Source organism: Lytechinus pictus, chromosome 3, assembly GCF_037042905.1.
Source record: "Lytechinus pictus isolate F3 Inbred chromosome 3, Lp3.0, whole genome shotgun sequence".
Taxonomy (NCBI): domain Eukaryota; kingdom Metazoa; phylum Echinodermata; class Echinoidea; order Temnopleuroida; family Toxopneustidae; genus Lytechinus; species Lytechinus pictus.
In genome coordinates, this window is record NC_087247.1 from 39,193,229 (window position 1) to 39,208,955 (window position 15,727).

General features: G+C 38.3%; 2 protein-coding genes across 4 annotated transcripts in view; both read left to right on the forward strand.

The window, feature by feature from the left end:
* Positions 1 to 15,727, forward strand: part of LOC129257277 (carbohydrate sulfotransferase 11-like) — a 41,402-nt gene that overhangs the window by 16,125 nt on the left and 9,550 nt on the right. The gene's annotated exons all lie outside the window — the stretch shown is intronic.
* Positions 672 to 6,687, forward strand: LOC129257278 (carbohydrate sulfotransferase 11-like). Its single transcript, XM_054895565.2, has 3 exons — positions 672 to 859; positions 1,565 to 1,611; positions 2,394 to 6,687. Exons 1-3 carry the CDS (start codon positions 742 to 744, stop codon positions 3,387 to 3,389), a joined length of 1,161 nt encoding a protein of 386 aa, XP_054751540.2. The 5' UTR covers positions 672 to 741; the 3' UTR covers positions 3,390 to 6,687.

A 15,727-nucleotide genomic window follows, 5' to 3' on the forward strand; every position in this document is an offset into this window, starting at 1 on the left:
ACTTTAAATGATAAAAACTTAGTGAAAAAATGCGGAAGATGTCTGATATAAACTTTTGTTTAGATTCAGTTAGGTCCTCAGATCCAGCTGGCACAAAAAGGGTGAAAGTTGTTCTTACTAAGTGCTGAAATTTCAATTTGGGTGGCCAAATTGTTACAAAATGCTTGAATGTATCTGTTTTATTTCAATTGACTAAAAGTGCAAGGGAAATGTATGAGAAATGTTTCGCAGGGTAAGTTTGATTTCGCCCTTTCCCCTTGACACAGCGTGAAAACAAGCATTTCTGCGCAAACAGATTTTTATGAGCTTTACAATAATGGACAGTGTTCACTCAAGTGTAATATTCTTTCAAAACTTTTACTTTCATTGGATGGATGAGACCCAAACCCAAGATTATATGTGAAAAAAATTACCCACATGTTGTATATTTTTTTATTCCCAGGGCTTTTTCAAAGTGTAAACTTTTTTTGATACGCACTGTAGAACAAGCTTTACGGTTGTCATCCTTTATTTAAGAAGATAAAAACGAAATGTTGACGGTCGTGATTAGAATAAAAGTGCTCAGTTCATTTGAAATAGGGTCCAGGAAGAGTTCGTGGAAAAAGATACCTTATTTGAGCTCAAAGAAATTCAGCCGGAAAACTGAGAACTCAAATATTATATATTTAAGCGTTCTCTGATCACAAGCGTTTGATTGATTTTCATTAACGCCACTCTCCGCCACGCCATCACAATAGCAAGATGTTGCCACCTCATAAAGTAAAGGTTGTTCTCTGTCTAATAGCTCTTGCTTGTATGGTATTAGTATCAATCTTCACATCATTGACAACACCATCTATTCAACATATGATTAAAAGCAGTAAGTTCATTACTTTACTTTATTTATCCGATTTATTATGATAACGACTTTAGAATTATATATCAGAAATGGCTGTTAGTAAGTATATAGACTCACCGGTGTTTTAGGTTTGAATGATTACGTGATACTATTAGTCAGAATATCGCTTTACATTCATATGCTGTGAAGGAAAATTAACAAGGGTAAATTATGTACTTTCATTAACTAAACATAATTATGTGTACTTTAATGATCCTTTTGCAGATTTGACTTTTGTTACAGCTCATGACACAAAATGAGATTAAATATCGTGTATGACATGAAATCCAATCTTCTCCATGGCTCTGGTTCTATGATATCGTTTCCTGACGTATCAATTTCAGATTATACGCTGATATTTTCCAAGTAAGAAAGGTGGTAATCTATCCAATTTTGGTGTCTAAGAGTTTGGGAAAATTCAATGCACTTTTCTATTTATATATCAAAGATATCAAACTTCAGCGGTTGAATTATCATTGCCATGACTGTTATGACAATTTCAATAACTTCTTTTCATTGATTGGATCGTTAAAATTTCTCAGAAAATTCTCCCAATTTTTAATCGCATTGTTCGGAATTCATTTCGATAGTCATGATAGTTAGATTTGAAAGATTAGATTAGATATTTAGATTTGTCATAGTTTATGTAATCCATGTACTGGATTATTTTTCTATATATATTTTCAGGATATGACACGCTTTCAATGATACATCATCCAGTGTTTTTGAAAGGGGTAAGGATATTATTGCTATTATCACTAACTGTTTCAAGCGTTATATTTTGATATCTTCTTATTATGGTGTCAACACAATTTCACATTTACGCATAATAGCCGTTACACACTCATTAAACAAATCAGTCAATTTGACTAGAGTAGTAGCCAGCTGGGTGCAATTGATATGTCTAGTCACATTTCTGACGTATATTGTAGTCAGAATCCTAGTATATAAACTACAACTAGAATAACAATTGCACTCATCTGACCCGACTAATAGTCATTTTGACTGACTTGTTTTGAGAGTGCATGCACATATAAACTTTCATCTGTAAGACAATTTGGGATCAATCTCGGTTTTAGTTTAGTTTGAATCTAAATCTCAACTCATGGCAAAAATGAAAAAAGTACATTTAGAGGCAAACTGCGAGGATTGTAACCTTTCTCTTAAAGGTTATTTATATTTTCAGTCGAAATGCAGCATTTATGCTTATACGAATTACTCCTTTCTTGTAACATACATCGATTATGGTATTTTTAGCCTACGTATGTGTATCTATGTTGTCAAATGTAAATGAATCGCATTATTGCTAAAATGTTTTTTTAATAAACATAGGTCTTGTTTCTTCCATATTATTAGACCTCTCCCTCATGATACATGCACTAACAATTCAAAACAAAGAAATAAGTGTAATTATTGTAAAACATTTGTACATCGGGTAAGTCAGTGCAATTAGAATATTAATATATTTTCATTGCGCATCGTAATCGTTTTACATGTTTCACAATTAAATTCTTAGATGGCGTCATCTACAGCTCACTCGCCCGTAATTCATCCTACGAGATCGAACTCGACTATGATGCTGACATCGAACGATGACATTAACGCATCTGAATTTATGAACATCCAGGTCGACATTCAAAGGCGCCGTAGAAAGCATTTAGCAGATGTATGCTCTGCGAATGGTATCCACCAGGTAGCGGGCTCCCAAGACAGTAATTTCATCGTCGATAAGAAATACAAGCTCGTCTATTGCTATGTTCCCAAGGTGGCTTGTACTAGCTGGAAGCGAGTCTTTCTTGTTTTAAATGGTGTCATGAAACGTCCTGATGATCTGCCACAACCTCAGGTCAATAATGTTATCGGACCTCGTAAACTCTCATTTCTTTCGTCTTACAACAAGAGCAAGAGAGCTGAAATCCTAAAGAGCTACACCAAATTTTTGGTGGTTCGCCACCCGTTTCATCGTATATTATCTGCCTATCAGAATAAATTATGGGCAGGCTCCACATCGAAAACATCAATAATATTTCAGAAAAAAATTGGTTTGCATATCTTGGAAGGATACAGAACAAGTACTTTATTAAATAACAAGACTGGGAGTGTAGAGCAAAAAACGATCGTCAATAAACACGGAGATAAAATCAAATATGACCTCCGATTTGATGAATTTGTGAAATTTTTAACGACAAAGACAGAGAAACCATCACTTCTCAAGAATAGTCATTGGGGTGAGATCACGCATAGATGCAAACCTTGTGACATCGACTACGACGTTATCAGCCATTTCGAGACCCTGGTTGACGACGCTATTTACATTCTTCGTCGTGTTCATGCTGACCATATCGTCAAGTTTCCATCTTCGAATGGGAGTAGTCCGACCAACAGCTCATCAAAGTATCTTTACCAGTCTTACTACGCTGATATTCCTCAGGATGATTTACAGAAACTTTATCAAAGATATCGTCTCGATTTTGAATTATTTGGATATGAAAAACCTGATAGTGTTTTATGAGGATAACTTTAAAACATTTTGGAACACAGAATAAAGGATGTACCAGGCGTGTTTACCCGAAGATTCATATTTGGTGTGGCTTTAACCGGTCTGTAATAAGTAAACTATATATATGTATATATCAGGCATATATGTTTCTTGTTGTTTCGTCTGGCAATGCTCTGACAAGTTTTCAGCTTGTCAAAAACCAGAGTATCAATAAAACATGACCATAAACATCATAAATACTTGGTCAACATGTCTGTTGAACTAGATATCAACGAATATCGTGTATTGAACGGGTCTTTTAGTTATTTTCACCCAAATTCTCTTAGGCAATTATAGTGCTGGTACTCGGAGGTCTGTCGTTTGATCTCACAGTTTGCTATTCGTAGACTCTTAGTCAGAGACAATATATGTATAGCTAGTAAAACCGTGCCAAATAAATTCTCTACTCGTGAGTTTAAACTTTCAAGTTCGCTTTTCTTTCCCTTTTTTATTTTTTTCTCTTCTTTTTGCAACTTTTGGAAAAGCATAAGAGGCGGTTGCCCCCTTGCCGCCACACACGAAGAAAAAAAATCACACTATATAGACATTACAAAGAGTACCGTCGTCCCGCTGACAAATATTGACCATTTGCATGGATTTAGTGGACATTCCAATCATTCAAATCACCCTCAGTTTTGGCCAAAAGTACTTGCCATTTTTTAGTTATGATCGCTTAACCTGTATATACAGGGGGGGTTGGTGTTTTTTTTTAATATATAGGGCCTACTATGTAATCGTGGAACATCATTGATAAGTATAGTATTTGTGAAGTAGAACTCACATATACTTACAGAAATCTTTTGAAAATCCCAAGGATAGGCAACTTATTTTCCTGTTTTGTAACTCATCATTTCACCCTCTTGTATGATCTTGATTAAAAATGTCATCAAAACAATTGTAAATTATTGATGGTATCAAGTTCAAGTTTACATGTACTTAAAGAGATGATTTATTTTAGTTTGTCTTTTGTTTTGCCGGTTCTTGCATGCCCTTGATATAGTATTATAAAGTTATCTTTCATTGATTACATGACAATAAATGACGAAACATTGCGAGAGGACAAAGATAGGAGAAAGTGCAGTAAAGGAACCTATGAAAAGGAATAGGAAAAACTTGGGTCTTTTTAGGAAATTGGGAAGGAGGAGGAAGAAATAAAGAGACATAAAAGGAAATGACGATAAAGAAAAATCATTAGAAGAAAAACAAGACGGACTTCAGGGAAAATATATGTATTGAGATTCAAGTAGCTCAAAATAATTATGAAACTGTGAGGCCTACGTACAGAAAACAACATAAAAAGAAGTGATTTAATGATTAAGTTCATGTCTATATCATTTCGAGGACCGGCCCCCCTATTTTTTTTGGCAACCAAAAAGAATCCTTTTAACTTGAGAGAAACGCTGAAAAACAGAAAGAAAAGTACGAAGGAGGTATAATACCCATGTTTAATTTACAGCCTCGTTAATTATTCCTCGAAATAGGCGGATAATCCATGTTTTTTGCATTTACATTAGAAACGTTTAGATTTCCGTGGATTTCCGTTTAAATTCTATCATCATCATTTTGCCAGATGTCTAAGCTTTAAGTCGATACCAAATTTAGCTGCCCGTTTTTATGTTAGAGCCGATTTTACTTGACACAACACCCTCAAAACCTGTTCAAAAACGGTCATTTTTATACCGCGCAGTCATCGCAGCGCACAGTGTGGGGTGTACATTGTCGTTCATGTTTGCATGGCGAGGACGATTCCCCTTCCATTCCATGAAAATGACATGAATTCCGGGCATGATGCAAACAAAATAAAGGTTGGTAACGCAAATAAGGGCTACCCGCCCCTCTTCCAGAGATAAAAGTTACTTGTAGAATAATTTCAGCCAAAAACCCTCCTCACAGTAAAACATTCGTGGAGTTATATACTCTGCGTTATACCCAAGTCTACACCGCTTGATAAAGCACGGTTATTTTTTTCAGATTTTTAAATATTTTTTTAAATCTTATAATCATTTTGATGTCATAAAATTATTTTCAGGATCTCATACACACTTTTTAGGCATGTGAGAAGCATAAATCAACATTCACTCTGGTCATTCTTAAAGTAACACATAACACAAAGTTTATACTGCACATTGTTTAGCGTAATTTGTCTTTTCACAGATAGGTTTTAAGTAGCCAATCAAAATTTGGTATCAAAGTGACGTCATATCGGCTTTACATTATGTTCAGTCGATTCTACGCCCAAAATTACCCTTAATCAACATGTTAAAGTAAAAATATAACCCGGAATATAATTTTGGCGCACTTTCAACTAATTCTGGCCCACTGTGGGCCGGCCCGATCTTGACAGGCTTGCAGTGGCACCGCATTCTGTAATAGTCCAGGATAGAAGAGGCATAACCTTGTTAATAACAATGTTCCCATATACATAATAAATGATATATCTCGTTAGTAATGGTGATCTGTATACAGTACTTCGCTCATAGATCATAATTTCTTGCAGTTTAGTGCTAATTTGTGTGAAAATTAGTTTTCCCTATTAAGGTTATGCTGTACATAATAGAGTATACAGAGGCCTATGTCGGCCATTTTGAATATCCAGAAAATAAATATGTTGTCAATTTTTTTTTTCCAGACAGTATTTCACTCCTGCCACACAATTTCATGCATTTTATAGCCAATGTGTGGGCAATTTTGTGATTTTCATGCGTAATTTGCATATTTTGGCGGCCATATTGGATTTTGCCAATTTGCAGAAAATGCTCAAGGTTACACGAGTGGCATCATTCAGATTCGTAATTAGCACCTTCGAATTGACAAGAAACCATCGAAAAATATTGTATATATAAAAAAACAAGGTTTAGTCAATTTCCTATGGGGCCTATCCTGGACTATTAGTTCACATGTATGTGTAAGTAAACCACGCTACCGCAACTGCGCGCATCAAGACATTCTCCTGCACTCCATCAACGGCCGATTAGCTCTGCATAGGAGGATTACCATATTATGTGCACAAGTAGGCTGTAAAACAATATGTAAAAATGCTTAAAATTTCCGGTTTTCAGGCCGATTTCGAGCTCTCATTAGTATGATATTGATAAATAAGGTAACAGTTTCATGAGTTCCTAATAATGAAATTGTCCCTTTTTTCAGAATAGAATATCGGTATCGACAAGTTTCATCTCGCGCTTAGGAAGAGGAATAGGAAAAAAGTCATTTTCATATGATGACAAAATGTCCTTACAATTTCCCCGGGTGCTTAGTCTAAACAATAATTTTTTTTTTAATGGATCGTGCTTCGCGATCGCATCGTTTGTGGAGTACGTTTCATATCCACTTCACAATCCTACGATGCTTGAAATAGTGCTTAAATTGACCATTTTCAGATCGCCATCAATTTTTTCAGCTTGCGCTTTATTATGTCAACTTCTGCATCGATATAACAATACCAAACAGACGAGTTTAGGTGTATCCTAACAACAAGCCGTGGGTTAATAAAGAACTTCGCGATTTACTAAGGGAGAAGGGCGCAGCGCTCCAGCGCTTTCGACTGGAAATACAGCGTTATGAAAGAAACCCAAAGAAAAATCAAGCAGCAGACGGAAAAATGTAAACGTTCCTACAAAGAAAAGATTGAACGGAACTTTCGATAACCCCAGATGCAGGATATTACTGGATACAATAAAGATAAATCCAAATCTGTGCCAACCGAACAAGATATTAGTTTTGTTGATGAACTAAACAATTTTTGCTGTCGTTTTGATGCTGAAAATTTTGGTAGTGAAAATGAAGAAATCAAAAGTAAGGTGAACGAGATGCCTGATCAAGCACCTATCCAAATTTCTGAGCATGACATAAGAAGAATAATTTCAGGCTTACAAACACACAAATCTCCCCGGCCAGATGGACTAGGTAACAAGGTACTTAAAGTATACAAGGATCAATTAACCCCAGTATTCACTAAGTTATTTGAGAAATCCCTCATTTTAGGTAGCATCCCACAGTTATTGGAAACGATTAATAATCATCCCCATTCCAAAAGGAAAACAAATCAAAGAAATTAATGATTTCAGACCAATATCTCTTACATGCAACGTAATGAAATGTTTGGAGAAAATCGTTCTGAAACATCTCATTAGACAAGTGGGTGACCAGATAGATATACACTACTCAAAAAAAGTTAAGGACCACTTTTTAAAACGTACATAAAGATTTTATACAAGGTGTTTTATTTCTGGAAATACCTCAGTACCACTGTCCTAAATGTCCTTAAACACGCTGTAATCAATTTCACGCATGGGTGGTTTCAGTTGTTGCACAATGTCTCTCGCATCACTGCACATCCTGAAAAGTGGGCCCCGAGGGGTATCAGCTACCGACATGAAGTGGTAAAAACGAATGTCTGAGTGTCTTTCAGGCAGTTCAGTAACGAGTGTGACCACCTCCTGCAGCAATAACGGCTTCACAGCGCTGTCTCATGGAGCTGATGAGGCGATTGATGTCTCTGACGTCCAGTGCATCCCATGCAGCCTCCAGAGCCACACCCAGCTGCTGCAGTCCAAGTGGATGGGCTTCGAGCTGCTCGAGACTCCTCCCCATCATGTCCCAGACGTGCTCTGTCGGGTTTAAGTCCGGGGACCTCGCTGGCCACTCCATACGCTCAATCCCCTGGCCCTCAAGGAACTCGGTCACCACCCTAGCTCGGTGGGCACGGGCATTGTCATCCATGAAAATGATGTTTTGTCCCACATTTTCTGCAAATGGCACCACTATAGGTTCAAGGACCTCATCCCTGTACCTCACTCCTGTCATTGCTCCCCCTGGGACCACGTAGAGACGAGTACGGTTGGCGTAGGTGATGCCTCCCCACACCATGACGCTGCCTCCCCCATAACGGTCATGTTCTGCAATACAGGGGTCTGCAAATCTCTCTCCTGGTCGCCTCCAGACTCTCGAACGTCCATCATTGTGGTCAAGGGAAAATCTGCTCTCATCTGTGAACAGAACTCTACGCCATTGCTGTCTGGTCCATCTGACATGCTCCCGGGCCCAGTTGAGACGAATTCTTCTGTGAGCAGGGGTGAGTGGGACACACTGAGCTGGCCGTCTGGCATGCATATTGGCTCTGTGAAGTCGGTTACGGATTGTTTGAGTGGAAACAATCACTCCAGTTGCTGCAGCGAAGTCATTGTTGAGGCGGCGTGCACTGTGAAAGCGGTTGCGGAGGCTGAGATTCGTCAAGTAGCGATCATCTCTAGGGGTTGTCGAAACTGGTCCGCCACTGCGGGGTCTCTCGGAGTATAGCCCTGTCTCTCGGTGTCTTTGATTTGCTCTGCTAATGACACTGTGTGACACGCCCATCATTCTGGCTGCTCTTCGCTGACTGAGGCCAGCTTCCAGCATCCCTAGGGCTCTGGCTACATCTGTTTCACTTAGGTGGTGTCTTGGCATTGCTGTTGTAGGCAAGTTGTTGATTGTACAGACTAAAGACGGAAAATGCTTTGGAAGACACTTGTCTTATGGCCCACTGCAATGATGCCAGAGACATCATGAAAGAACTGCATGTGTGAAATTGATGTCATTGTGTTTGATGGCATTCTGGACAGCTGTATCTTGGCATTGCTATTGTCAGCAAGTTGTTGATTGTAGAGACTAAAGACAGAAAATGCTTTGGAAGCCACTTTGTACGGGCACATTGCAATGATGCAAGAGACATGAAAGAACTGCATGTGTGATATTGATTTCATTGTGTTTGATGGCATCCTGGACAGTTGGATAGCAATGCCAAGACACCACCTAAGTGAAACAGATGTAGCCAGAGCCCTAGGGATGCTGGAAGCTGGCCTCAGTCAGCGAAGAGTAGCCAGAATGATGGGCGTGTCACACAGTGTCATTAGCAGAGCAAATCAAAGACACCGAGAGACAGGGCTTTACTCCGAGAGACCCCGAAGTGGCCGACCAGTTTCGACAACCCCTAGAGATGATCGCTACTTGACGAATCTCAGCCTCCGCAACCGCTTTCACAGTGCACGCCGCCTCAACAATGACTTCGCTGCAGCAACTGGAGTGATTGTTTCCACTCAAACAATCCGTAACCGACTTCACAGAGCCAATATGCATGCCAGACGGCCAGCTCAGTTTGTCCCACTCACCCCTGCTCACAGAAGAATTCGTCTCAACTGGGCCCGGGAGCATGTCAGATGGACCAGACAGCAATGGCGTAGAGTTCTGTTCACAGATGAGAGCAGATTTTCCCTTGACCACAATGATGGACGTTCGAGAGTCTGGAGGCGACCAGGAGAGAGATTTGCAGACCCCTGTATTGCAGAACATGACCGTTATGGGGGAGGCAGCGTCATGGTGTGGGGAGGCATCACCTACGCCAACCGTACTCGTCTCTACGTGGTCCCAGGGGGAGCAATGACAGGAGTGAGGTACAGGGATGAGGTCCTTGAACCTATAGTGGTGCCATTTGCAGAAAATGTGGGACAAAACATCATTTTCATGGATGACAATGCCCGTGCCCACCGAGCTAGGGTGGTGACCGAGTTCCTTGAGGGCCAGGGGATTGAGCGTATGGAGTGGCCAGCGAGGTCCCCGGACTTAAACCCGATAGAGCACGTCTGGGACATGATGGGGAGGAGTCTCGAGCAGCTCGAAGCCCATCCACTTGGACTGCAGCAGCTGGGTGTGGCTCTGGAGGCTGCATGGGATGCACTGGACGTCAGAGACATCAATCGCCTCATCAGCTCCATGAGACAGCGCTGTGAAGCCGTTATTGCTGCAGGAGGTGGTCACACTCGTTACTGAACTGCCTGAAAGACACTCAGACATTCGTTTTTACCACTTCATGTCGGTAGCTGATACCCCTCGGAGCCCACTTTTCAGGATGTGCAGTGATGCGAGAGACATTGTGCAACAACTGAAACCACCCATGCGTGAAATTGATTACAGCGTGTTTAAGGACATTTAGGACAGTTGTACTGAGGTATTTCCAGAAATAAAACACCTTGTATAAAATCTTTATGTACGTTTTAAAAAGTGGTCCTTAACTTTTTTTGAGTAGTGTATATCAGTTTGCTTATAGAGAAATTAGAGGAGTAGACAATGCAATTATGACATTTCTACATAATATATATAATCACTTGGATTACGCAGGTAATTCTGTTAGATGCTTATTCGTTGATTTTTCAAGTGCTTTCAACACAATTGTACCGCATATACTTGCTAACAAGCTTGTAGAGATGAAAGCACATCCTACCCTTATTTTATGGATTCAAGATTTTTTAAACGAAAGACAACAATATGTTCACATGGGAAACGTAAACTCTCATGTCAGATCTATTAGTATTGGAGCGCCCCAAGGCTGTATGCTTTCCCCAGCGTTATTTTCTATCTACACAAGTAACTGTAAGAGTGTATTGCCATATCACAAAGTATGCCGATGATACGGTAATTTCGGGTTATATATCATACATCAGAAGTGAAAATGAGTATGTCAGTTGCGTAAATTGGTTTGTAGAGTGGTGTGAACGCCACTACCTCAAATTGAATGTCTCAAAGACAAAGGAAATGGTCATAGATTTCCGGAGAAATCCACAAGCAAGACAGCAGATTATTATTCAAGGGTCAGAAATTGAAAGAATGCAAACTTATAAATATCTGGGAACGACTGTATGTGAATCTCTTGACTGATCACCAAATGTCACTCTGTTGAGGAAAAAGTGCAATCAAAGAATGTATTTCCTGAGAATGATGAGAAAAATGCACGCGATAGATAAAACTATATTAATTCCCTTTTACAGATCACTAATTGAAAGTGTTGCTACATACAACATCATCTGCTATTTCGGTAATGCTACTGCACAAAGATACTAATCAATTTGACAATTAGCCACCGAATGAATGTATGCCCGGATTCTTGATACTTTATACTTTAATCTCTATTCGAACGTTATAATTTTTGTTACAAGATTTTGACCATGTAAACCCTATGTTTAAATTAAGTTTATTATTCCTGCTAACCTGTCGATGTATTCATATTTGTCATCTCATTTGTAAACTGCATTTCCTTGTAAGCATTATTTTGTATTTGTAATGCACCAATGAAAAGCAAATTTCCCGTCAGGGGATAATAAATTTATCAATTCAATTCAATTTATTGATTTTCATAGTAAAATAAATGTATCTAGAATGCCGTGATTCTAGGTCTAAACTCTCAAAACTACGTAGTTCGTTCTTTATTCAAAACGTGCTTAATTTAATTATCCAGTTTCATATCAGAATAGCGCATATCGTTCGCATTATCAATGTAAAAAGATACCCGATTAGTCATCCTTTTCGTGATTTACGAAACATGATTAGTGTGTCCCGTTCTTAGGTGTAAATCTCTTTTTTTTTTCAATTTTCGCTATGAGAGAGAGAGATAATTCTAATATCAATGGAACCAAATATTGCACAGATGTAGATAATTCTAATATTAAACAATAGGGGTATCTTTTAAAAAGGACAGAATTTTGCGAAACTAGATATATTTAATGGATGTATGAAATGAATAATATAAAATCGTGAGACTTTATCGATGAATAGTTATCTACTGCCCGGTCATTTAAACTTAATCATAGTCCCATGTGTAAAGTTAAATGGAAATTTAGATTGAATAAATTTTTAGGTAACATCACTAGTTCACATTTTAAGATTGCAGTACTCACATATAATTTTCTTAAATTGCAGTATAGGGTCTCGGTTTGATTAATTAATCTTACATACAATTAAAACCCTTAGTTAGAGGAATTTTAGATTAAAACTAGAAATTTAATTCGTCATGAGGACGAAATCGGTGATCTGTCTCTTGATTCTCACGTATTGTGATCACGATTTTCAAGAAGTTAATTTTTTTTCTCGTAATTCTTATACGTGCGCCCAAGGACAATGTTAAAATGTCTCACAATCTGGATTTGTTCTTACTCAATGTACATGTGCGACAATTGTGGTTCCATATACCCGAACTGCACAATGATTGGGATATATATTTTGTCAGAATGCCACTCCACTATCAGAGCTCATTGGAATGCCAGTAAATAAAGCTACCAAGAGGAAATCTGAGATGTTATTGTTAATATCATCATTATTAAACGCCGACTATTCTTCGACAGTTGTTTTCATAAACGTTGTATCATCAGTGACAATTATATTGGAGTGACCTTCAACAGTGTCACGAAAATATCTTTGTCAGATGCAATGAATGAATTGTATTCATTATTCTGCATGTAACATCAAGATCAAATATGAAAGAAATCAGGTGAAATGCTTAGCGATGTTAATTACATTCGACTTAAATAAATAGTTGGCCATGAAGTGGGAATAGAATTGTAATTTCTCAAAACTTGATTGACGTTTCCTGCAAACTCAAGTGTTATTTTGACAGCTCTTTAAATAGTAATTAACAGCAGTTATTAGATTGACTTTTACCAGTCTCCATCTTGATTAGCCAGTTCGTTGTGAATTTACTTTTGGTATCCTGCGTGTATTGAACTACTGTAGAATAATACATCTATCAGTAGTACCTAACCAAACACACGAGTGGATGAAAGTAAAAATGATAATAATAATGAATAATAATAATAAAGTAATGACAATGAAAATGATAATAATAATAATAATAATGATAAAACATGTTTGAGATTTATTCGTTTGCAGTAGATTGACAATTCTTTAAATCTCTCTGTGATAAACATCAAACCACCCTTCAGTTAAAATTGTTCTATATTTGATATGAATCTCATCACATGCACTTAATTACACAGTTCAAACGTTGGTGATATTGAGATGAATCATGACTAGCGACCCTCATCTATGACCGGCGAACCTCTTCTACTATTATGACTAACCATCCTTATCTACTCTTGTGACCGGCGAACCTCTTCTACTATTATGACTGTCGACCCTCATCTACTATTATGACCGGCGAATCTCTTCTACTATTATGACCGGCGAACCTCTTTTACTATTATGACCGGCGAACCTCTTCTACTATTATGACCGGCGAACCTCTTCTACTATTATGACCGGCAAACCTCTTCTACTATTATGACTAGCGACCCACATCTACTATCATGACCGGCAAATCTCTTCTACTATTATGACCGGTGAACCTCTTCTACTATTAAAACCGGCGAACCTCTTCTGCTATTATGACTAGCGACCCTCATCTACTATTATGACCGGTGAATCTCTTCTACTATTATGACCGGCGAACCTCTTCTACCACTGGCGTAAATCCGTGTTGATGGGTGGGGGGATGACTGAAATATTTTGGCATTTTTTTGCAATCATGTTTTTAGATATGCAAGGAATTGTCATTGATATGTCCACAGTGGCGACCGTGGGTCACGGCATGGGGGGGGGGGGGGCACCAGCAAAATTTTTGAATGACTGAGTGAGTGACCTAATAGAGACATTTTAAGGACAATGTCATTTAGCGGATATGTATCTCACTGATCAAATAATGCGAGCGCGAAGCGCGAGCTGAAATTTTTTTATTTTCACACCTAAAAAGGGACATTATAATCAAATTTGTGTAATCATGATAGGTACCTGTCTCGCTTAACAATGCGAGCGCGAGCTGAAAACTTAGATAATTCAGACCTGAAGTGGGACATTCTAAGGTTTCTTTGTAGGAATTAACTAGGACCATACGTATTTCATTAACCAAATGGTGCGAGCGCGAAACGCGAGCTGAAAATTTTTGATATTCAGATCAGAAGAAGGGACGTTTTAAGGACTGATTTTAGGATTTCATGAAGAGCAGACATATCTCACCAATCCACTAATGCGAACGTAATCACGGACAGGAAATGTTTCATATATACGAAGACCTTAACATGGGGCAATCACTTTTGAGTCATGAAAAAAAAAGCATATGTCATTACATAAAACAATGATAACTCAAGTGCTAGGAAATATATTTGGTTTATATTGACTTGAAAACGGGATGTTTTAGTACAACAGGATTATGTATCTCGTTAAACAGACAATGCGAGCACCAGGAACAATGAAGACGTAGGCCCTGGGCAAATTATGTTTCATAAAGTTATGATAAAAATGTTTCTTATGTAATGTAACTTAACATAGTTATAATATAATATAACATTCTAATGAATAATATTTTCTTCTTTCCCACTACGTTTCTCTTCCTTTCTCCCTCTTTTCTCCTTTCCTCCTTTCCCCGTTTTTTTTTGGTCAGCCGATGGGGGGGGGAGGGATGTGCCCCCCATGTCCCCCGTAGTTACGCCACTGTATGTCTATATGGCAAATACCCCTCCAATATTATTATCTTTTTTACCACATGATGGTTTAATGGTTTTATTAGAGATTACATTCAACAAATTTTTGACATTCCATCTTAATCCCTTCCCAAAGACCCCAACATTGATGAATTGGAAGAAACGGGGGTTTCTCTTCAATGTTATAATAAGGACATAAGTATTTCGTTTGGAAATGGTGAACTGGCTCTTTATTTGCATTTTATGATTCAATAATATTATCTTATTTGTTAAGCGGTATTTTTGGAAGAATTTTCACCAATAAAACAATTATCTCTTGTGATTTCTTTTTCATTTCTTTCGTAAAAAGTGGGGGGAATGTTTGTACAGGCCACCCCCCCCCTCCTCGAAAAGTGGGGGGATATATCCCCCCATCCCCCCGGGATTTACGCCAGTGTCTTCTACTATTATGACTAGCGACCCTCTTCTACTCTTGTGACCGGCGAACCTCTTCTACTATTATGACTGTCGACCCTCATCTACTATTATGACCGGCGAACCTCTTCTACTATTATGACTGTCGACCCTCATCTACTATTATGACCGGCGAATTTCTTCTACTATTATGACCGGCGAACCTCTTCTACTATTAAAACCGGCGAACCTCTTCTACTATTATGACTAGCGACCCTCATCTACTATTATGACCGGTGAATCTCTTCTACTATTATGACCGGCGAACCTCGTCTACTATTATGACTAGCGAACCTCTTCTACTATTATGACTGGCGAACCTCTTCTACAATCATGACTGTTATTCATCGAGATTAGTTATGCGTGTAATAAAAAATGTTATCAAAATATTTCATCATGTTTTTGTCATGAAACTTCTTCTTTCTTTCGTATTTCGGCTCGGGGGAAATTCTGTGGACGAAGAAAAGTAGAAACCAATTTGTCTATAATGAGCTTAGATTATAAAAGTAAACTATCATTGTTTGGCCAAAAAAATAATAAATCTTCATGTTATTTCTTATTAATATGAGGCAAGTTCAT